This window comes from Eschscholzia californica, unplaced genomic scaffold (genome assembly GCF_041429995.1).
Source record: "Eschscholzia californica isolate CP2 unplaced genomic scaffold, dmEscCali1.0.p SCAF_1, whole genome shotgun sequence".
Classification (NCBI taxonomy): domain Eukaryota; kingdom Viridiplantae; phylum Streptophyta; class Magnoliopsida; order Ranunculales; family Papaveraceae; genus Eschscholzia; species Eschscholzia californica.
Window position 1 is genome coordinate 86,256,987 of NW_028238198.1, and position 22,289 is coordinate 86,279,275.

At 36.9% G+C, this 22,289-nt stretch overlaps 4 protein-coding genes and 1 long non-coding RNA gene across 9 annotated transcripts; 4 read left to right on the forward strand and 1 right to left on the reverse strand.

Annotated features, from left to right (window-relative positions):
* The first annotated feature begins 731 nt into the window (after positions 1–731).
* Positions 732–5,211, forward strand: IRX9-L (Nucleotide-diphospho-sugar transferases superfamily protein). 2 transcript variants are annotated; one of them, XM_086657112.1, is made up of 4 exons: positions 732–1,865; positions 3,252–3,501; positions 4,245–4,451; positions 4,841–5,211. In XM_086657112.1, the coding sequence occupies exons 1-3, from the start codon at positions 1,072–1,074 to the stop codon at positions 4,416–4,418; spliced, it is 1,218 nt and encodes a 405-aa protein (XP_086513238.1). In that variant the 5' UTR covers positions 732–1,071; the 3' UTR covers positions 4,419–4,451; positions 4,841–5,211. The 2 variants fall into 2 exon arrangements, with proteins under 2 accessions (XP_086513238.1, XP_086513239.1); XM_086657113.1 differs by having other exon boundaries at positions 4,846–5,211.
* Positions 5,212–6,061: 850 nt separating this feature from the next.
* Positions 6,062–9,518, forward strand: LOC147570556 (Aldolase-type TIM barrel family protein). Its single transcript, XM_086657114.1, is given in 11 exon segments — positions 6,062–6,336; positions 6,496–6,601; positions 6,871–7,009; positions 7,156–7,264; positions 7,357–7,402; positions 7,405–7,492; positions 8,109–8,245; positions 8,653–8,759; positions 8,979–9,106; positions 9,211–9,226; positions 9,228–9,518. Coding segments are annotated over 11 exon segments (984 nt in total). The 5' UTR covers positions 6,062–6,291; the 3' UTR covers positions 9,291–9,518.
* Positions 9,519–9,596: 78 nt separating this feature from the next.
* LOC147570557 (E3 ubiquitin-protein ligase WAV3-like) lies at positions 9,597–12,770 on the reverse strand. Its single transcript, XM_086657111.1, has 2 exons — positions 11,572–12,770; positions 9,597–11,483 (listed from the first exon to the last, which is right to left on the reverse strand). Exons 1-2 carry the CDS (start codon positions 11,914–11,916, stop codon positions 9,696–9,698), a joined length of 2,133 nt encoding a protein of 710 aa, XP_086513237.1. The 5' UTR covers positions 11,917–12,770; the 3' UTR covers positions 9,597–9,695.
* A 3,035-nt stretch (positions 12,771–15,805) lies between these two features.
* On the forward strand, positions 15,806–18,483 carry LOC147570558 (uncharacterized). Its single transcript, XR_015231451.1, has 4 exons — positions 15,806–16,169; positions 16,256–16,343; positions 16,442–17,579; positions 18,142–18,483. It is a non-coding gene; the product is annotated as an uncharacterized LOC147570558 (long non-coding RNA).
* A 747-nt stretch (positions 18,484–19,230) lies between these two features.
* Positions 19,231–22,165, forward strand: LOC147570559 (transcription factor GTE2-like). 4 transcript variants are annotated; one of them, XM_086657119.1, is made up of 4 exons: positions 19,231–21,049; positions 21,140–21,353; positions 21,484–21,617; positions 21,756–22,165. In XM_086657119.1, exons 1-3 carry the CDS (start codon positions 19,559–19,561, stop codon positions 21,576–21,578), a joined length of 1,800 nt encoding a protein of 599 aa, XP_086513245.1. In that variant the 5' UTR covers positions 19,231–19,558; the 3' UTR covers positions 21,579–21,617; positions 21,756–22,165. The 4 variants fall into 4 exon arrangements, with proteins under 4 accessions (XP_086513245.1, XP_086513246.1, XP_086513247.1 ...); XM_086657120.1 differs by having other exon boundaries at positions 21,484–21,613; XM_086657121.1 differs by having other exon boundaries at positions 21,490–21,617.
* Positions 22,166–22,289: the final 124 nt, after the last annotated feature.

Genomic DNA, 22,289 nt, shown 5'->3' on the forward strand with positions numbered 1-22,289 from the left:
GTAAATCTAAGTGGGTAAGCTCAATTAATCGGCATTGAGGAATGTAAACTCAAATACCAATTAGTGACGAGTGGACAATGGGAATCATATTGAAGAATAATTGTTCGTGGTGGTTACAATTATTTTACGTACGCCAAACACAACCTTTGTATTTTTGTCAAAATAGTAAATCTGAGTGGGTAAGCTCAATTACCCATCATTGAGGCGGGTAAACTCAATTACCCATCATTGAGGCAGGTAAACTCAAATACCAATTAGTGACGAGGGAGCAAGCTCTAAAAACGCTAAAAAAAATAGACGTTTTCACTCTTGGAGCCAACTCGAAATGTCAACACTTGTAGGAGTCAAAACAGTGAGTTGATCACAAATTGGGGGCCAATACGAAACTAATCCTATATTTAAAGCTCAAAACACCCATACAAGTTAACAACAAAAATGACGGTACGTCAACAGTTGGTAGCCCAAGTGGTTCCAAGGTGTTCACATAAACTCCAGAAATTCCTGGAGGTCCCAGATTCTTACCCGGAGAAAGTAGAATCTTTGGTTATTTGAATTGGGATTATGTAGGTATTAATAAAGTTATTGGGCTTCAGGCCATTGTCTTTGTTGGGCTATAGGTCCGGTGTTGTTAATGTATGAGTGAGCAGTTATCGAGCTTATCACATCTATGATAAAAAAAAAAAGTGTTTGGTTAGAGTTAGTTAAAGCGGGGAGCAAATTACGGAGAAGACAACCTAGCGCGGGACAATCATTGCTAATATCCACTTTAGATCCCTTAATTATTCCATTATTATCAATTAAGCCCCTGAAAAGACCATCATCCCTCTATCTTTGCCCGCTGTTTTCGGAGAAAAATTCTTGCTTACTTTCAGAAAAATCAATCTCAGTCGGCGGGAGTCTATCCTAATCGAACAGGATTTGATTCTGTCATTCTAGGGTTTCAGTTCAGTAGAGTTGTCTGTATTATGATTTTGATTTTGTCGATTTGGTCCGATTCAAACTCCAGTTGAGTTGAAAAAACTGATTAGGAGATTAGATCTTGTTCGTTTATATGATTTAATCTCTCGATTAATGGCTCGACGAACTCAATCTCCTGCTTATCGCGATCGATCTCACTTAAACGGACATGATCCATTTCTTGTTCATTCTTCGTCTAATAAATTTTCATACGGATCTAATTCCTCATCATCTTCTCCGTTATCTATTCGTGGTTCAATCGCAAGATTAAGAAGATATCTGGCGGGAGTTTTTCTACAAAAACATTCGAAGAAGAAGGAGAATAGGCCATGGAAGAAGTTGATTTACAGGTTCTTGTTCTGTTTCATTCTTGGTATCTTATTAGGTTTAACACCTTTTGGAAGTGTTGTTGATATTAAACGTCATGATTTACCATTCGAGATCAAATCACCTCTAGTTCATCCTCAACAGAGTGTTAAATTTGTTAGAACTGATAATTTTGTTCGTGAAATAGTTAGTCAAAATTCATCAGAGGTTAAAGATGAATCAGATATCATTCATTTGAAGCAATTGATAATTGTTACACCAACTTATAATCGAGCATTGCAAGCTTACTTTCTTAATAGATTAGGTCAAACACTAAGGCTTGTTCGTCCACCACTTTTGTGGATTGTGGTGGAGATGAACTCCGCGTCAATGGAAACTTCACAAATACTCAGGAAAACTAGTGTCATGTATAGGCATCTGGTTTGTAAAAAGAATTCTACAGACATAAAGGATCGAGGTGTTCATCAACGAAATACTGCTCTTGAACATATTGAACATCATAAGCTGGATGGAATTGTATATTTTGCAGATGACGATAATATATATTCGCTTGAGCTATTTAAGAGCTTGAGAGAAATCAGGTATTACTTGGTAATTTTACAATTTGAGCTATTTTGATTTAGTTAGAGTGATTTATACGAATTTATGATCGTTGGATAGATTGCATTTTTTAGGTCTTCATGTTTGCCTTGTTTGCATATCTATTAGTTTTAGTCTTTGCTATTTCTAGATAATGCTTTCGTAATTCTATCTTACTAAAAGAGTAGCCACTAGAATTATTTGCTCTAGTAGATGTGCACGTTGTCATCTCTCTTTTGTTTTATTCCCACATTAATGAATAGGAAAATTGACGAGTTCCTTTGCTTGCTCAATTCCTACAATTGCTTCTTGTCAAATACTCAATAGTTAAGTCAAGAATGGGTTATACTCGAAAAGTGTCTGGGTGAAGAAGATAAGAGTAAGTTCTGTTGATGACATTGTTTAGAGTGGTTCTCTCATTGATAGATTTCTACAAAATTTAATTGTCACTAAGGAGATCTCCTCAGTTTTCATTGGGTTCGAGCGTAGGGGTTGTGCATGTATTGAGGGAGTGAGATATGTCTTGGGTGACATAGGTCAGGCACACTATGGTTATGTTGATTGGGATTTGGGACACCATAAACATGAATAGAGTACACCAAGCGAGGAAGTTATTGGTTCATGTTGATTGGGGTGATGATCAGCTAGCTATCCTGACAGTGCTGCTGAGAACTAGTTCTCTTACTTATACATCTTGCTTGTAATATGTTACTTGTGATGCATAATTTTTATATCCTCATATAATGTTAATTTGTATATAGTTTGATATTCTATTAGGTGGTTGGATTGTACTAACATAATTTTGAAGTGTTTACTTATGCTACTTGTGATGCTATGTCAAACTTTGAGTGCTGCAATTTTGTGGCCTTTGTTGTGAGCTACTACACCTGGAGAAACTAGATTACCTTGCTTTTGCTTTTCACCAAGGAATAAACTTGTGGAGCTTCACACCATTTTAACGAACAAAAACCTGCTGGAGCATTGGATTAAAACCAATATCAGTCATGAACCTCATTTTTTTTTTCTTGCTCACTTTTAAGTGGAGATGTCACCGTCTTGAGTTGTAATTTTTATTCATGAACCTCTTCAGATCAGTAAGCTACTGAAGTACTAACAATGCAAGACATTTACACAGTCAAGGGAGCTGTAGTTCCTATTCCATAAAGCTTTAGATTATCCTGTGAGTCCGTGGTGAAGACTTAACTAACTCATTTCTTAGTAGCACTAGTTTTCAGGAAGTCAAAAAGCTATATTACACACAGAATCTATAGTTCTCTCTTCATTTTCTCTAGTGCTAAAACACCATTGATTACTTGGTTCTCCGTTCTCTTTATTTATTTATAACTTGCGTATATTAATGGTGGGTTTGGCTTTGCTATAATCTGCAGTCGCTTTGGCACTTGGCCAGTTGCTATGCTTGCTCAAAGCAAAGCTAAGGCAGTACTAGAAGGTCCTGTATGCAATGGAAGTCAGGTAATTGGATGGCATACAAATGAGAAGAGTAAAAGACTACGAAGGTTTCATGTTGATATGTCAGGATTTGCATTCAATAGCACCATCATTTGGGATCCAAAGAGATGGCATCGCCCTACTTCAGAACCTGTTCGACAATTAGACACAGTGAAGGAAGGTTTTCAGGTATAAATATGATCCTTCCTATACCTCCAATATATCTATTTATATTGCTTTGATTGAATAAAAAGAGATACATCTGGGGAGCGGAATTAGCAGAAGAGAGAAATAGAAAAAGAGAAGAGAAGAACAAGACAGATGATGATGAAGCTAAAAATGTAGAGCCACATAAACATTATAAAGTGGTTCAAAGCCATCTAGGAACTGCATGTCAGGACCTAAAGCCCTCCAACTCTTAAAGAATGAAAACCCTCGAAATGGAAAGCATGGAGATGTTCATACTCGGAAACGTATCTACTTTTTAATCACAAACCCTTTTTTTCTGCAAATTGGGCATATCAGAACTTCTACATGGATCAGGAAAATGGTGTAATGATTGCCTATCCTGGTCATATGCACTTGCTAGAAATGTAGGACCAATGCACAATCATACAGGTTGAATTAGAAAGAATTTCAGAACAAAATTCTGGGAGATCAATATCTATACCAAATTATTGTCTTTGTCCTCCACAATGTGGTGTTGCTCAATGCCTCCACCCTTTGCAACAACAGTAAACAGTAATTAACGGCTGAGGCCCCAAAAGGAAAATGTATCTTTTGTAGGTAGATGGGTTCTGGATTTAAATCGACCCTTATCATTCCTACATGTATAGATACCTGACGGATCACTCTCAAATTTGACAATTAGGATTGAACTACGTACTTTATGCATTAGTTTGCGATTTATCATAATCAAATTGTGTTTGCAGGAGACTACATTTATAGAACAGGTGGTAGAAGATGAAAATCAAATGAAAGGCTTGCCTGAAGATTGTTCAAGAGTAATGAATTGGCATCTCCATTTGGAAGCCCCCAATCTCGCTTATCCCAGAGGATGGCTACTTGAAAAGAACCTCGACATTATACTCCCTCTTAAACAATGAGCTAAAAATACGAAACCTCAAACCCTTCACGAGGTACGGTTCCATGTATACACATTCCTGCTTTTTATTGATTCGAGAAAAACATGACATATCACATTATTTCCCGGTTAGACAGCTCGCGATGTTATAGAAACTATTAGAAGTTGCAAGTAAAAGTTTCACCATATGTTTGTTGTGTCTTAGAACCTGACTAATCTTAGTCTGACAAAAACAAACATTCCGAGATCATCCTGAATTAGACCATTTATACGAGTCACATCTGGATTTTTATCTAATTCTTCATATAATTGTTGGGATTTATCTAATTCTTCTCAAAGTAATATAATCATACATTCTTAGTATTTCTCTTTACTTTGTACTTTCTGTGTTTCATTTGACATTATGATCTTTGATCTTATACTACTTGGTTGTACGTTTTGAAGGACAGTAGTTGGAGATCGAAGGCGACGATCACCACCATTCCTGTTGCTTACTACAAATTAGAAGCATCATCATATAACAGCTGAGTCAACATCATATTCATATCATATTCATATGGACTACTCAGGGGTTTGTAATTGTAAAGAAGAAAAAAAGTCATCAGATTCAAATTCTTTCGTTCGGCTACTTAAAATCTAAGTAGTACAGTTGTTTTTTGTTCCATTATATTGTAGAGGAATTGGCGTTAATTCATTTCAAACTCACACGAAGTACATGTACCATACAAATACATGGTGGTTGTGTTGAGGACTGTCTCCCTGTTCTGTATTCTGAATTCTGTGAAGAGTCACTCTCCCTTTTTATACCTTAGAAATCTCCTATTTGTCTCTTTTAAGTTTTAAGTCTAGAAAGTTGGCTCTTATGGTGTTATACAATAATGCAGTTAAAATGCCCTTTTCTTTTAGAATGTCTCTGTCGGTTATCCAGAGAAATGTAACCGTGAAACAGGCTGTTGAAACACTAATCCTTTGTTGATGATGGATTCCATGGTGGGAATGTTTAAATCGGGAATGTCTGGTTTCTATGGTGGAGAATATCGACATTTTTTAGTCCAACTCAAACACTAATTGTTAAGAATTTAAGAGGAAAAAAACATACTTTTTTTTGGGCGGGGGTTAACTCTAACGTAATAAGTGATGAAGTTGAAAATTTTGGCTTCTATATTTATCTAACGTCTTAATTTGATCTCAAATCTATTATTTCGTTAAGGAAAGTAGTCATGAAAAAAGTTTTACTCTGTTTTAAAACATTGCTCTCATGTATGTTTGTACGCAAACGTATTTATAGAGAATCTTTTGTAAAAATATATAGTTTCTACCTCCTCTTGGTACAGTAGTTCGACACTCGCTCTAGAATTTGGAAGTTTTACATTCAATTATTAATTAGAAATAGAAATTTACCATTTACTGTTAGGAATAAATGAGTTTGAAGCTAAGGATCTTTACTTGACCTACAAAATTTAAGACGTATTTGACGATGGTTTCTAGGGCCCAAAATATTTTCAGATTGTCAAAGTTGTTGATAGTGTTGACATAAACTCCCAAACTCTGCAGGTTCCATGTTCGATTCTCAAAAGATATAGAACTTATTGTTATTGAATGTGGTTGAGTTTTAAGCTAAAGATTTTTTACATGATATATAGAATTTAAGATGTAATTGACGATGACCTCTAGCCCAAAATATCTTCATAATGCGGTTGTCCAAGTGATTGATAGTTTGTCGGACTTCTTCGTAATGTGTTTAGGTGTTTACATGCTGGCGGCCGCGGAGTTGCAGGTGCAGCCCATTTAATGAATTCTTGTTCGGGCAAGTGAGTGGGTTGGCGAATAACTAGAAGCGGATTTAAAACTTCGCCCCGCCAAATTTTAGGTTTCGGCGGTGGTGGTGAAATCAAATGGAGTACGAAAACAAGCTGCTTCTTGCTCCCATGGTTAGAGTGGTTAGTATCCCCAATTACCCTTTCCCTCTCTATTCCCCACTGTTTATATCTCTAGGGTTTCTTCATTATCACACTCCAATCAAAATCAGTGGAAAAAGCAAGTTAGGGTTTTGATTTGTAATCGAGCAAATCTGAAACGTAATTGTTGATTTTTGTCAGGGGACGCTGCCCTTTAGGTTACTTGCTGCTGAATATGGTGCAGATATTACTTATGGAGAGGAGATTATTGATCATAAATTCGTCAAGTGTGAGCGACGAATTAATGGTAACTTTTTATTTTTGCAATTCTAGGGTTTCTTAAATCAAGTTTATGCATTTTTTTTCATACAAACTAGGAATTGGAGTATCTTCTAAACCAAATTCAACGTTTTTGGGAGTAAAAGTTCATCTATCCATATATGGCTATCAGTTAATGTTTAGGGTATAGAAAAGGATTTGAGACTATGAGAATTAGTATTATTTTTGGAGTGTTCTTGTATGGAGACGATATTTTGATTGCTTTGTGAATTTTTTTGCATTTATTTGTATCATCAGAATCCCTTGGGTCCATTGATTTTTTGGAGAAAGGAACAGAGAATGTTGTCTTTAGAACTTGTCCAGAGGAAAAAGATCGCGTCGTATTTCAAATAGGCACGTCAAATGCTGTGAGGGCTCTCACTGCTGCTCAATTAGTGTAAGTTCATTCTGTTGTTGTCCTTTTCCTTTTAACAGTGGTGATACTCTAACCATTGCACATTAAAGCTTCTCTTTTCGGTAATTGGAGTTCATAGTCGATATTTCCTTTGGATGGGTCGGTGATGCAGTCTTTACCATTTTCAGGTGCAATGATGTTGCAGCAATAGATATTAATATGGGTTGCCCTAAGGCGTTTTCTATTAGCGGAGGCATGGGTGCTGCATTACTTTCTAAGCCTGAGCTAATTCGCGATGTAAACATTATATATTTGTAGAGATATATGTTGATATCCTGTATGTATTCATTTTTTATATATCAACCAATGTTATTTTCTTCGTCCTGTAGATTCTGACAACATTGAGAAGGAACTTGAACACGCCAGTGACGTGTAAAATCGACTTCTAAAATCATCTCGGGATACTGTTGAACTAGCACAAAGGATTGAGAAAACCGGTGTTTCCGCTTTAGCTGTCCATGGAAGGTGAGTTGTTGATTCAATTTTCTAGTTCAAAACCCAAATTTATTATTTTTGTCTCTCTGACCGCTGGTTTTTAACGGCACAATGTTCTTGTTGGCTATGGTGTAGCTATTTTTAGCAACCTCAAAATCTCAGATTCTAGTTTTCAAATTTTTTTTTTCTTCTAATGTTTGTCTCTTCAAATTCTTATTGCTTCTTCCTTTATTCTTCTCTTTGATCAAATGAGCATTGTTAAATGTGCTTTGGTAGGTGTGCTTTCATCTGTAGTGCATGTATTGTTATTAATAGAGGGTCGCCGAAACCTTTCTCCATAATATGTTGCTCCAAATTTGCAAAATATTAGAACAAAAATGCCCCAAATATCTCAAATTCCATGAAATTATATAATATCAATAACTGGAGGAAGAATCTAGTTTATCAGTTTTTAAATGTTCTCTTGCTTATTTTTCGTTACCAATTAGTCATTAAGTAAGTCTTTTGTGATCTAAAAACAGCATTACTGTATAAATCCACATAAATTTCAAGTCATATAGTAGGAACATAATCCGCTTTTTCTTTAAATTTGGGCTTGAGCAGTTTACCTTAGTCTTCATATATGTTCATATCTATCAAATTCCAGAAAAATTGCAGATAGGCCAAGGGATCCTGCCAATTGGAGTGAAATTGCGGATGTCGTAGCTGCATTATCTATCCCAGTTATAGCAAATGGTGATGTCTTTGAGTATGAAGATTTTGAACGTATTAAAATAGCAACAGGTAGGTCACATTCTTCAAACATGCTCGATATTCAAGATTTGTGTCCGAGTTGAATCGCGGATGATCTATTTCTGTTTTAGGCTTCTCCTTTCCTTTTCAAGTTCTGGTAACGTGATCTGTTTTTGTTTTAGAACTTTAGATAAATCTTAGATTGGGATAAACCTTAGAAGCTTGTGTCATAGATGTGTGATTGGGAAAGATTGGAACTTTATGTATTGCATCAAAATTTTGCATAAACTAGAATATAATAGATGTGGGGAGTGGTATTGGGTTGTGTTTATTATTCTCATAGTCTTTGTGACGCTTTACAGTTTATTTCCAATTCAGTTAACAAGAATCTGTGAAGTAGTTGTTTCATCTGTAACGATATTAATTTTTGTGCCGTGATGGTTTTGTTTTCTTCTTAGGAGCTTCAGCTGTTATGGCTGCTAGAGGGGCTATGTGGAATGCTTCAATTTTCTCCCCCGAAGGCAAATTGCCGTGGGAGGATGTAAGGCGAGAATATGTGAGAAAGGTGTGGGTGGTTCAGACCTTTCAAATGTTATTCATTTTACCTCACGCTCTCATCACCTATAGCAAAATAACGGGTTTATGCTTGAAGTGAAACGATCATATAATACCTTATATTAGTCGATCTGTTTGAAACTTGGATTATACGACATTCAATCTGCATATTGTTGACACTATGGTGAGAGCTTATTGACCTAATATTTTCTCTTTTTTTCATTCTCAGAGTGTCATATGGGATAATGATATTAAAAGTACGAAGCTAACTTTGAGAGAAATAATATCACATCATTCCTCTCTCGAGCTTCCAGAAGGAAAAGCTATGATTAAATCAGAAAATTTATCAGATCTTGCGTAAGCTCCATTTAAGAGAAGTTCAATTTCTTAAATTCTCCTTCTTACCATGTCATCTTTCCTGTCATTTAAATATAAAGCTAATTATGATTTTTTTTTTGCAGGAAATTGTATGGGCTAAGATAACTACTAGTCTACTTCATCTATCGAAGAAAACTGCTTGCTGCTGAATGGAGATAAGTAAGTAATCCATATGTACTCTTATAGAGGAATTATGTAAGGAACAAAAGTATCTTCTAGACGTGAAAAACTATATGCTTTCTAATGGATCTTGGTCCTCCTATGCTTCAGATGTAGAATTACGTGTCTGGTTCAAAAAGAACTATAATCAAAACTCAGTTTGATATCTCCCAAGGAAGTTTGTTAGACAATTCCGAATTAGGAACCTAAATGCATTTCTGATTCTTTGTTATCTTTCTCCATTAAGCTATACTCATTGTGAAAGTATTTTTGTATCAGTATACTAGATAAGTTATAAGAAACACAAGAATGAAGCTTCATCAAATTCAGTGGAAGTCTTATTCCTTTGTTATATATATTTTTCTTTTTCTTTTTTACTTTTACATTTTTTATTTTATATATTTTTCTTTTAAAATCTAGCATCTTCGAAGCCGTGTAAGTCACCGACTCGATTCATCGACTTCCTCAAAATAGCTAGTTTAGCTAATTTTTCAGCAGCTCGCCAAGCCGATATTGGTGTAGTCGACTCCACATTCTCATCTACTATACATGTTCGCCGTTCGATATGTTGATCTCGATGATGATCCAGTCGGCGAGTTTTTAACTGAGTTAACTCAGTTTCCAGTTGTTGAAGGTACTCGGAATCCGGTAAGATCGAACTCGATTTCCTCATCAAATCTCGAGTAGAAGAGAGAAGACGATACGCACTTGACAGATTATTATGTTCAATCAACCTTCGAGCTTCAACAATGGCGCGAGTTATAATGAACAGATTTCTAAGTCGTTCAATCTTCGAAGAAGATGATGATCTAACCGCTCGCAGTTTAGGTACTAATAAAGTTTGATCATTTCCGCCGATTACTTCTTGTGTTGCTGGATCTCTGAAACAACATCGGAGTTTCATCACATGATGAGCTCCGATGTTAGTCACAGGAACTTTCAATTCCACTAGAAATTCTCTCTCTTCTTCTGCATAAAGTTCAACGATACGGATTGAATTCGATCCTAATAATCTAGGTTTTCCTGTACATGAATAGATTGCCGCGATTTCAGCAGGTGAAGAATCAGACGAGAAACCGATTTTGATCCGTAGATCTTGAACAACTACGCTTAATAATCCTCTAACGCACTTGGCGAATGCGTCTTCCGATGGTTTCTGGTTAATGACTGGAATCTCAAGGTGTGAGAAACGAGTTTTTGATTCGTATTGAGATGACCGGCTTTGATTTTCAGAGTTACGATCTTCCTGATTATCTGATAGAAGTATGATGCATTCGACTGGATTTCTTTCTCGTCGATCTTCAAGAACTTTTGTGGCTTTTCTTAGAGCATCTTCCCCAGAGTTTAAACCTTGGCCGATTATCAGACGATCAATGATTCTTTTGGCTGATTTTTGCCCTAGAACTGTCATTCTTCTCATAGGTAATAATCTTTTAGAGCTTGAAGAAAACGCAATAATGGAGAGACGATCGGAAGATCCAAGAGATGAAATCACCAAACGCATGGATCGTTTTAGCATCTGAAGCTTTTCTCTTGTCAATGTTTCACTTAGATCCAAAACTGTAACCAGATCTATCGGAGCACGACGATTTGGATCAAGATTAACCGGAAGTGGTGGAGCTTTAATCTTCATTGCTAATGCGAAAGTTTCAGTTTTTCTTCCAATAGATATTACAGCAGCAACAGGAAGTAATTTAACTTCAACATTTCTCAATCCTCCATAATAATCTTCACTTCTGATCGTCCGCGGCGACTTTTCTCCACAGGATTTTGATGAAGATGAAGATGAAAGGTTAGAATCAGCAAAAAACCCTTGAAATTCTTGAATCTCTTTTTCTTCCTCTTCATCTCCGTTTTCGTTATCAGCTTCTGGAATTGTGTTAAATCCAGTATAATTACCAATAGGAGATGATAGAGGTTCATCGTCATCATAAACTGAAGTCTTAGCTTTAAAATCTTCTTTTCTGTTTCTGACTGCATAATCTTCTTCTTGTTCTTGGTGTGGTTTCTGATTTTTGTGCAGAACCAGTAGCGGAATTTCCTGCCAATTAGCATGGCAAACGGGACAAACGAGGATACTGTGTTTCCTAACGTGCTCTGCTATGCAAGGGAAGTGAAAGGAGTGGGAACACTCAGCTGTGAAAATGGCTGTTCCTTGTCCTGTCCTCGTACTCTGTTCACAAATTCCACAGCTATTCTGCATAATTTAGAAAGAAAGGTTAAAAAGTTAAAAGTTGTTATTTTCATGATTTCACTAATCAAATTCTTCTCAATTACTACTTTACCTTGGATGATCGGAAAGTGGTTTTGAGAAGAGAGAATCTTGAAGGTGATCTTGGAGAAGAAGAAGAAGAAGATGGAGCTGTGGTGGTTTTGCGAAGAAGTTTAGGGCTATTCTGGGTAGAACATGGAGCGGAAGAAGCAGTGGTGGTACGGCATCTTAAGGTGGTGGTGCCGCCGGCGGAGATGGATTGAGACTGCAGTTTTGGTGTTGAAGGAGAACTATTAGTGGCTGAATGACACCCAATTTTGATTGAATTTGTTGGACTTGGAAGTGGAGATGATGATTCTGTTGATTCTGGGTATTTGTGGATTGATCTGCAGAAAGCTCTTCTCCAACCAGTACCCATAATTGGATCAGGTAATCAAAAACCCAAAATCTCTCTCTTTCTGGTTTTATTCTTCTTCTTCTTTGAGAACTGAAGACAAATGAGAAGACTTGGGGGGTTTGATATGAAAGGGAAAAGATACTAAAGACAAAGAAAGGATTAGATGAAATAACTTTTTAAGCCTCTCTCTCTTCCTTTAGGTGTATGTAGCCCTAGGCTCTGTTTTGTTTTTGGGTGGGTCCTCCCAAAACTGCTATAGGGGCCTTTCAATCAAAAGTGTTGTCAATACCAGACACCTATAGGCGTCAGACTGACTAGTCTGAGACCCAAAGCATTGTTTCAGAATGTCCGGACCGACAGGTGTCAGACTGACCAAACTTGATATAGTTTTTCTCTCATTTGAGATCTCTCGGATCAAGTTAATCCTTTATTGTTTCGTTTTGGGTTTGGGTTCTTCTCTCATTCTCCATCTACCTAATCTCTCTCAAGATTGAATACCAACTCCCGCCTCCATCTCTTGATATCTCGAGGTAAGAAAGTAATTAAAAAGCTATCTTATCGGAAGACTACTTGACAAAGTAATGACATAGTCATCTGTATGATTAGAAAAGCCCACTGCTATAATTCTTGTGGGTAGTCAAATTCTCTTGACTCTATTAGACTGGACCTGAAATTGGAAGCACATAAAGAAAAATCCAAAATCAAATAATTGTTTTTGTTTTTCTTCGATATAATTGAGAGGTCCATCACAAAATAAAGTAGTATTTAAATATCTTTCAAATGTATTTGAAAATAAAAGCCATTATTTGTGGACCCATTTTGTGATGTTACACTTCATTATTTATTTATGTGGGGAAGGGCTCACATAATTGCATTTTCAATTCTATTGGTATTTTATTTACGCCTTTTTCAATTTAATTGGCCACTACGCGTACCGACTCTCACTAAGATCTTGTTTTTTAAAGACACTAAGATCTTGTTGATGGATGGGTTAGTGTCTCAAAATATTTGACGGAATGTATACTGTGGTTCTTTAGAGAAAGAAGACCATGAGGAAATGTAGACACAAGGAGTTATATAAGCTAGTTTACTTCCATCTATAAGAGGTTGTTCATTTTAGAGACTTGATGAGGTTATGAGTAGGATCGGGTGCCCGTACCCAGTCTTTCGGATTTAGCGGGCCGTCGGGGTGCATTGGACTTCGCGCCACGTACGACACTCTTCTAGCCGCAGGACCCTACCTCCGGCTAAGCCAATTCTAGTGTGGGCAGTGGATGGCACTAAATCTTATTATTGTGTCTCTCCCTTATTTAAAAAAAAAATTGGTCTCAAATGAGAAATGAAAAAGTCCGAGTCAAAATTCTATTATTTGTATGGCAAATGACCTAGGACAAAATATTAGAAATAATTGATAGATTGATCTTGGTATTATTATTTTTGGGTTCATTTGGGACACACATTAAGAAGCCTTCGGCCACAGACAATGTAAAGATATTTTAAAGTGGGAAAAATAAAATAAAATACGATAGATAAGGTTATGAATCTAATTTAATAACAAAGGCTTAATCTGACCAAACCAAACCCTACCACAGTCCTTTGACTAAAGACTTCAATAAAAGATTAGGCCACTAAGACTGCTCATATTAAGTTAACCAAACTTTAGATTTGCTAAATTTTATCACATTAAGTTGATTTCTTATCTTTTTCCAGTCCTCGACCTTTAATATAATTAATAATATAGCAAATTAGTGTTGCTGCTTAATCAAACAACTATTCAACTTGATTAGTTTAGGGTTGTTTGAGATTATGACTTAAAACGGGTGTTAGTTTGTTTTCATCAATCATGGGAACAAGGATTCAGTATTGGTAGTAGGTATTATGAAATTAAATAGGAATGACTAAAGAAAATGAATTTGTTAGTTGATTCTTTTTGGAGTAGTATTTTGTTTGGAAGTTACTATCATTTATATTAATCAAATTTGAAATATAAAGTGGTTTGAAAGTTGTATTCACTTGTGGTTAGGTTTGGCTCATTAAAATGATCACTAGGGAGTATTATTATTTGATGGGAATTACACCGATAAACTATGTAGATAGAGTAAAACACACAATAAGTGCTATAAAACAATTGTGACGATGAGCAAACGATAAACCCCGAATCAAAATTGATTTTCTTTTACCATTAACATTAGAAAATGTTTAGTAAAGTGAAGTAGAAATGATTATGAGCAATCCATTTCCCTATTATCAAAGAGAGAAAAGAATCTCTACTTGCTAGCTTACATTATCATTAGTGGAGCAATTATTTGAATTAATAAGAAGCCCCATTCATCATTAAAGACATGATAATCAAGTAGTCAAAAGGGTTAGCTTAACCATTATCTTTTATTAATATGGATTACAGAGATTTCAAATCCCTCAATTATCTTGTTATATCAAAAACTAGTAAAGAATAACCAAGTTGAAAGATCAAAAACTAGCTCCTGAGATTCCTAATAATCTATATATCTGCAAAATGGAATCCGTAAAAGAAAATAATGTAGTATGTCTGATATCATCTTTTACACGCGTTTTTCTGTCGTGGTATTCTTTCTCTGTATCTGATCAATTGGCCTTCAAAATTTACCAAATTTGTCTTATGTTTTTATTACCCACTCTCCAAGTGATAACGAATCAATTTTGCTAAGAAAATCTAGCAACTACATGTCTGTATGTCGAATCGCGAGTTTGATCATACAGTTCACTTGTCTTGCCTCTTTATTGACTCCACCATTATTCGGGTTAAACCAAGTATGAAGCTGTCCATTGATCACTTGATGTTTTATTTCTAACTAAAAGTCTAACACAATAAAGTTGCTTTGAGAAGAAATTCATGTTAGTTAATACCTGATTTTCGTCAAGAGGTTTGTCTAATAAGCAACTCCCATTTTGATTCCAGTCTCCACCATAGAAGTGCGGAGGTGATTGTAAGCGCCAGAACTTGAGTGTCTCGTGACGAACTTCCTTCAGCTACCCATTTCAGTTCTCAGCTGATACAACTTTTCAAAATCACTTATTTTTCACAAAAAAAATCCTTTGAAACACACGAAAATAATCTTATGCTAGCTTGGTATTATCTTTTGACAATACCCATTTCTTCAGGGAAAAACTGTGGGATCAATTCTACCTCAAGGCAAAATTGAGGGGGAAGCTTGTGAAGGAGGGAGGCGCCTTTAACTTTCATGGAGGTGCTGATAAAATTACACTTAATTTTTAAGAGGAAACTAGGCGGGCTAATTTTCTTCAGAAAAAAGAACATAATTAAAGGCCCATACCCAACTTATTAGTTCGTGGACCATAACTATTATTAGGGAAATTTTATAGGCACTTCAGAAATTGGAATGGATTGAGTTTACTTTGGACCTAAAGCTCACCTCACTTTCATTAGAGATATAACCTAGAGGGAAAAGTTTGTGGGCAAACACCTGTTTTGTTATATGCAAGTGTTTATGTTGCAGCAGAGATACTTCGCCCAGCCCGTCTCCCAGTCAGGAAGTGTTTATGTTGCAGCAGAGATACTTCGCCCAGCCCGTCTCCCAGTCAGGACCACGTCACCGGGTCGGGATTCACCCTTGTCGGGTATAGAGTCGTTTTTTTCTAATCTATTACCTACTCTAGTTAGACAATAAACAAACACATTAAAATTAAAATTTAAATATGATATAACTAGTATTCAACTGCTCCCCTTAATCAAAATTTGGGCCAACGACATAATTTACCGTGTGAACATATTCGTATTTTTTTCGAATAATAATAAACTTAGGAAATATGAGTTCAAATAAACCTTTTGGAAGAATAAATAGCAATAACATATGGATTTAAAAATAAGAAAAATGATCATAAATAAAGAAAAAGAGAAGAATAAAGGACCGTTTGGGAAAAAGGTAAACTTTGTTAAACCGACAATAGAGAGTGTTTAGAGAGAGAGAGAGAGAGAGAGAGGATAACTTTACTTAAACGTAATGTTGATGAAAGAAAGAATAAGCTCATCTGAGGTCAGGCTGTTTGTTTCTTGAACCTTCTTCCCCAATACTTATTTGATCACCGAAAGAAGTTTATCACTCCTCTATATATATATATATATATAGAGAGAGAGAGAGAGAGAAATCAAGAGGAAGAGAAGTAAATTCTTGACTACCCTAACTAGCTTGGATTTGATTTTAGTTTGTTCAGTTGGGATTAGTTGTTTTCAAAGATGAGTGACCCCAAGTATGCTTACCCTTACCCAGCTCAAGGTGTGATTTTTTTACTTGATGATTTAGTCACACTTACCCTTCTTGAATTCTCTATTTATGCACGACTGATTTGTGTTTGTTTCTAGGTTATTATCAGGGACCCCCTGTCATGGCACCACCTCAATATGCAGCTCCACCACCAAGAAGAGAACCAGCTGGCTTTCTTGAAGGATGGTAATCAAATTATTAGTTTTCTTCTTCAATTTGTAGTTAATTTCTAAATTGAAATTGTGGGTAGTTTTAATTTTGATGAATGATGTTTGAATATGCAGTCTTGCAGCTTTATGTTGTTGCTGTCTGATTGATGAGTGTTGCTGTGATCCTACTATCATCTTCTTCTAGCTAAGCTACCTACCTCCTCATTATCATCACCTAGCTACCTGTTTATTTTTTAAGTAATTTACTAGTATTAGATTTTCAAGACTTGTGGTTTCTAATAGATTAATAATGAATGATCCTTTTGTGTATTAATTTCCAAATCCAAAGATAAGAGAGATTTTCTTGTTTAATTACTAGTATAATTTGATTTGGTGAGGTTTTATAATATTTGTGGTTATTTGACTCACTTCATTTGGTTATGTTTGGGGTATGTTTTTTTTGTTATCTGAATCTGATTCGCCTGACTAAGATCAGGCCGGTCGATACCAATTAGGTGCACAAAAGGCCTCGTTCCTGAGCAGTGCTAAGAATGTCCGTGGTGCCCTTTCAAGGATCGTGCTGCACATCGTCCACCACTATCGTCGTGACTTCATCACCAGCACCACCCCCCGTCACTCCATCACACAACCACGACCACCATTATACCACCATTACCGCACCTCCACCAACACCGTCTACCTTCAACGTCCATTCCCCTACCATCACGTCCATTCCCCCGTCACTAACCATACCACATGGTCCTATCACTTCATCGACACTATACCCCCTATCACCAGGTTCACAACTCCTTTTAACAACATTTGCCACCTCCTATCACCCCGCCTTGATCACCACTCTTTTTACCAACATTTTTTCCAGTGTCTCAACTCGCCTAACGTCAACTCCACTTCCTTCTCGCCATCGTCAGGGCACAACTCTACGGTGGTTAAGGCATAAGCATCATCAAATTTGCCTGACTGCACCACTAAAGACCTCCTGTCTTTCCACTTAATTACTAATTCTTCGTTACGAAAGCTAGTATATTGCTATTGTCACTAATACTAAAACTATTATTACCACGACGGACAAAGTCTTAGTTTTTAAATTTTGGTTTTTATTATAAAGCTAAAAATTTAATTTTGTTAAATACATTATTAATTTTCTTTGGCTATCTATTTTTATTATAATCATATATTAAGTATACTTTCTTATTACCAACATTTGAAAATAGTTTTCTTTTTATCTAATGCCATATTTAATTTTTGTAGATATGTTCACTTTCGCAAAGTGTATGAAAGACTAGAAAGAAATTTCTTTAAGAGCTGGTACAAGAATTCTTCCAAGAAATTATATAGGGTTATTTCCCTAACGGCCCCCAATTTTGTGACCAGTTTCCCGCTTGGCCTCCTACTTTACGAGAAATACCCATATGGCCCCCTTCCGTTATAACACCGTCACTCTCTCTCCTCCATCACGTTTTCTCTCTCTGCCAACTCACGCCAATATCTGTTACGCCACCTCATCACCTTCTCCCGCAGAGGTCGCCGGCCGGCCAAATTTCCGGCCGGCGACCTTCAAATATTAAAAAAAAATTTCTCTCTCCTCTCTCTAGAATTTTTTTTTCCTCATCCTCTCTCTCTCTCTCTAAAACTCCGGCGAAGGGGTTTCCCTTCGCCGGAGCTAGGTCTGTTCGAACAGACCTAGATCTGCTCACGAACAGACCTTGCAAGTCAACGAACATACCTAGCTCCGGCGAAGGGATGAGAGAGAGAGAGAGAGGGTGAGGAAAAAAAATAAAAAAATTTCTAGAGAGAGAGAGAGAGAGAGGAGAGAGAAAAAAAAAATAATTTTTTTCATTAATATTTGAAGGTCGCCGGTCGAAAATTTGCCTGGTCGGCGACCTCTGTCGGAGAAGGTGATGAGGTGGCGTAACAGATGATGTGGCGTGAGTTGCCAGAGAGAGAAAACATGATGGAGGAGAGAGAGTGACGGTGTTATAACGGAAGGGGGCCATATGGGTATTTCTCGTAAAGTAGGGGGCCAGGCGGGAAGCTGGTCACAAAGTTGGGGGCCATTAGAGAAATAACCCAATTATATATGATATATGTAGAACTGAAAAGAGGATATGTAAAATATTATTTTTTTCACTTCATCAAAAACAATTCTATTCTCTAAAGCTCACTCCGTCCCAAGATTTCGGATGTAATAAGACACTGAAGAGAATTCATACAGAGAAAACATAATCGCAGAGCCACATCACTTAGTTCAACCAAGTCTCACAAAACTTAGTTTTTCTTTAGAACCACAATTGTATTTTCCAGTTCCACGACACCAATTATATAGATGTTTAGTTTATTGGAAGCCTTTGTTTTACGATCAAGACCTCAAGGGTACAAATAAAATTGGTATTTGCTCCAAAAGAGCTTGCGAGTTGTGACCGGGTTCATGGACCATTGTCTAGACTAGATATGACCACGAAATGTACCGACTAGTAGACACGTAAAATACATCTAAACCCTTATTAGTCATTTTCAACAACTTCTCTTTTGATGTAAAACTAACCTATGCTCACAAGCCACGTGTATTTCATATGAAAAATACATTTTCTGACCTGGCACTACCTTTTACTATTCTGGCGGGAAAAGAAGATATTTTTACTCCGTCCCTGCCACCTGTCTGTCCTCCACGCCAGCAACAACTCCGTTAGCGGTCCCCACCACTTCCAATGAAACCCAAATGCACCTCAAATTTACTCCAAATTAAAATTTCCTCTCTCCTAAATCAGACTCCTGAATCGACGGTCTATATTCTCCCATGTATCTGACACCCCAGATCCTAACCCTCCATGACAGATTAGACGGTCACATGTACGGGCAGATGTAAACTAGTATTAACCGTACGATCATCAATTCGAAATAGATCCACGGATAATAATCTAATTCCGGGCAGAACGGGCAGATCTGGTTTCCTTTAAGAAGTGGTGCTCCTCCTCTCTTATTCCTCACTTGTGAGGATCTTCGAAATCCTCGTCCTTACGTTTCAGTCCTTTTCATTTGTTGTTTTAGGGTTTCTTCTCCGGTGATATTTCCGTCGATTCCTTTTACGCCGATCACTCCTTTTACCAGTTTCCGATCATAATTGCAATCTGATGATTCATTTAACTCTTAGATTTGAAAAAACTCGCCGGAGATTAGCTGAATTACTTCATCTAACCTAGAAAAAGATTTTGATTTTGATTTCTCCGTACATGCATGGCTTCAACTCTCTTCGCCAGTCGGAATGAACCGCACTGGGGAGAAAATAAGGTTTATATGAGGAAAAACCCTAATTCTAGCCCTCTTTTCAAAGCTAACCCTAACCCTAAGAAACAGATCTATGATGATCAAGATCATGATTATCTCTTAAGCCAGAATCATGGACGTCAGGTCGGTACTCCGTCTATGTCAAACAATTCTTGTTCTCTTAACCAGAAACCTAACCGATTTAATGGAGGAAGAGAATCTGTTTTCAGTCGATATGTATCTTTCAATATAACAAACTATTCGAAAAGAGAACTGAAAGATCTTAAGAAACGTTTAGTTTCCGAACTTGAACAAGTTAGGAGCTTAAGAAATCGGATTGAATCAAGAGAACTTGAAGCAAGATCTGGCTATAGTGCTTGTCAGTTTTCCGGTGGTTATGGCGGACCGGAAGTTTCATCTGTTTCAGAGAAGAAGATGAAGAAAATTTCAGGTTTTAAACGACCTCTTCCTCCTTTTGTTTCAAATCAAGATCTGAAACGTCAAGCATCTGAATCTGAATCACATGGTGGAAATGTAGTAGCTGCCATGAAACAATGTGGACAGATCTTGAAGAAATTGATGACTCATAAGTACGGATACATCTTTAATACACCAGTTGATGCTATTGGTTTAAAACTTCATGATTATCATCATATAATCAAGAATCCGATGGATCTTGGAACTATCAAAACAAAACTTGGAAACAAATTTTATAAAAATCCATCGGATTTTGCTTCAGATGTGAGATTAACATTCAATAATGCCCTAGTTTATAATCCCAAAGGTCATGAAGTAAATGCTGTGGCTGAAGAACTTCTTTCTCGATTTGAACGTTTGTTTGAACCTGTATACAAGAAATTTGATGATGAAAACCAGTGCATTGTTGCCGTTCGACCAGCAGCTGAAATGAGACGGACTTCATATTTCCTTAATGAAGATGAACAAGTTAGGGTTAGGGTTTCTACTCCAGAAAGGTCAAGAACACCCGAACCAATCCCAATTCCACCACCTAGAGCTATTCAACCATCAAAATTACTTCAATTGGCGCCACCACCACCTCCACCACCACCACCACCACCACCAGTTGAACAGATTCCTTCTCCTCCTGTTATTCCAGCTCGTAGATCTACAACGGGGAGGTTGCCAAAACCCAAGGCAAAAGATCCAAACAAAAGAGAGATGACATTTGAGGAGAAACAGAAATTGAGTGAAAGCATGCAGTTTTTACCTCAAGAGAAGATGGAACAAGTGGTGCATATCATAAAGAGGAGAAATGGTGATCTTTCACAAGATGGTGATGAGATTGAAATAGATTTTGAAATTATTGACAAAGAAACACTCTGGGAACTTGATCGTTTGGTGTTTAATTACAAGAAAATGATGAACAAGATGAGGAGACAACAAGAATCACTTGGAGGAGGAGTACCCCAGAATTCTATGTCACCAGAAGGGGGAAATATGGTAAAGCTAATTTAATTTCGATTCTAACTCTGTGTTATGTTTATTTGGTATACATTTCTTGTTAATGACTTTGCCACCCTTTGAAAACAGTCTCCTCTGGTAAGCGAGATACCGGAAATTGCAGCAGCAGCAGCAGCAAAGAACAAGAAAGGGGATAATGTGGGAGCTGAGGAAGATGTGGATATTGGGGAGGACATTCCGACAAGCAACTTCCCTCCGGTCGAGATAGAGAAAGATGCAGGTTATGGTAGTAGCAAATCGAGCAGCAGTAGCAGTTCTGGCAGTGATTCTTCTTCCTCTAGTGGTATAATGGGTTTATCTCTTTTTCTTATTTAAGCTTCTAATTTTTTGTTCTAAGTAGGCATTTGGAGTTTTGTCTGTGAGAAGGTTTCTCTTGACATCAATTGTGGTTTTTGGCTCATTGGGGGTTATAGATTCAGATTCCGGGAGTTCGTCGGGGAGCGATTCTGATGCAAATGATGTTCAATCGCCGATCGTAGAAAGAAAAGCTTCACCTAGTAGTAGCTGAATGAGGATGGAGAAGGATTGATAATGGAGATTAGTGTAGGTAAATTTCATTATTTGAACTTACCAACCCATGACTCACTATTCAATTCTTTTGCTTTTGAGTTGCTTGTTGAGAGATTAGTAGTGGTGTGGACCATAATTGTGTTATTGTGATTGTTCATTTTGTGGCTGTTGGCAGGAATTTAGGGTTTGTGAGTTTGGTTAGTGGCTCATCATCATCATCATCATCATCATCATGTACAAACAATTTGTAAAGGAAGAAAAGAAAAGAAAAGGTGTAGGCACAAGTAGATCAGAAGATAGAGAGAGTAAAGAGAACATAGAGAGAGAGAGAGAGAGAGAAATAGATAGATAGAGATTGAGAGAGAGATGGATAACAGAAGTTGAACAAGAGAATGAGAAAACAGAGATACGTGCCCTGTTTGCATAGAACTTGTTCTGAACAATGGAAGGCCTTTTTGCAATCCAAACTACTTATCTTTGGACTAAAAAAAAAATACTAAAACATGTAAAAGAGAGTGAGAATTGGAGAAGGCAAGAGAGAAATGGTGGGGTGGTATTTTTTGAATGAAAATCACATTTGGTGTTGGTGTTTTTGTTGAATTAAATGGGGGGTTTACTTTCTTTCATGATTTGTCATCTGTACAGTAGTATCCAACCCATGTTTCTTAATCTCACCACCTTCTGCATTCAACCCCATTCCATCACAGAT

What these genes read in the sequence shown, in the direction of transcription:
- IRX9-L (XM_086657112.1), top strand. Translation starts at nt 1,072, where the DNA reads ATGGCTCGACGAACTCAATCTCCTGCTTATCGCGATCGATCTCACTTA. An exon ending in AAGAGCTTGAGAGAAATCAG is followed by an intron (nt 1,866 to 3,251) that starts GTATTACTTGGT and finishes TATAATCTGCAG; the next exon opens with TCGCTTTGGCACTTGGCCAG. An exon ending in CAGTGAAGGAAGGTTTTCAG is followed by an intron (nt 3,502 to 4,244) that starts GTATAAATATGA and finishes TTGTGTTTGCAG; the next exon opens with GAGACTACATTTATAGAACA.
- LOC147570557 (XM_086657111.1), bottom strand. Translation starts at nt 11,916, where the DNA reads ATGGGTACTGGTTGGAGAAGAGCTTTCTGCAGATCAATCCACAAATAC. An exon ending in CCACTTTCCGATCATCCAAG is followed by an intron (nt 11,484 to 11,571) that starts GTAAAGTAGTAA and finishes TAAATTATGCAG; the next exon opens with AATAGCTGTGGAATTTGTGA.
- LOC147570559 (XM_086657119.1), top strand. Translation starts at nt 19,559, where the DNA reads ATGGCTTCAACTCTCTTCGCCAGTCGGAATGAACCGCACTGGGGAGAA. An exon ending in CACCAGAAGGGGGAAATATG is followed by an intron (nt 21,050 to 21,139) that starts GTAAAGCTAATT and finishes CTTTGAAAACAG; the next exon opens with TCTCCTCTGGTAAGCGAGAT. An exon ending in TGATTCTTCTTCCTCTAGTG is followed by an intron (nt 21,354 to 21,483) that starts GTATAATGGGTT and finishes TGGGGGTTATAG; the next exon opens with ATTCAGATTCCGGGAGTTCG.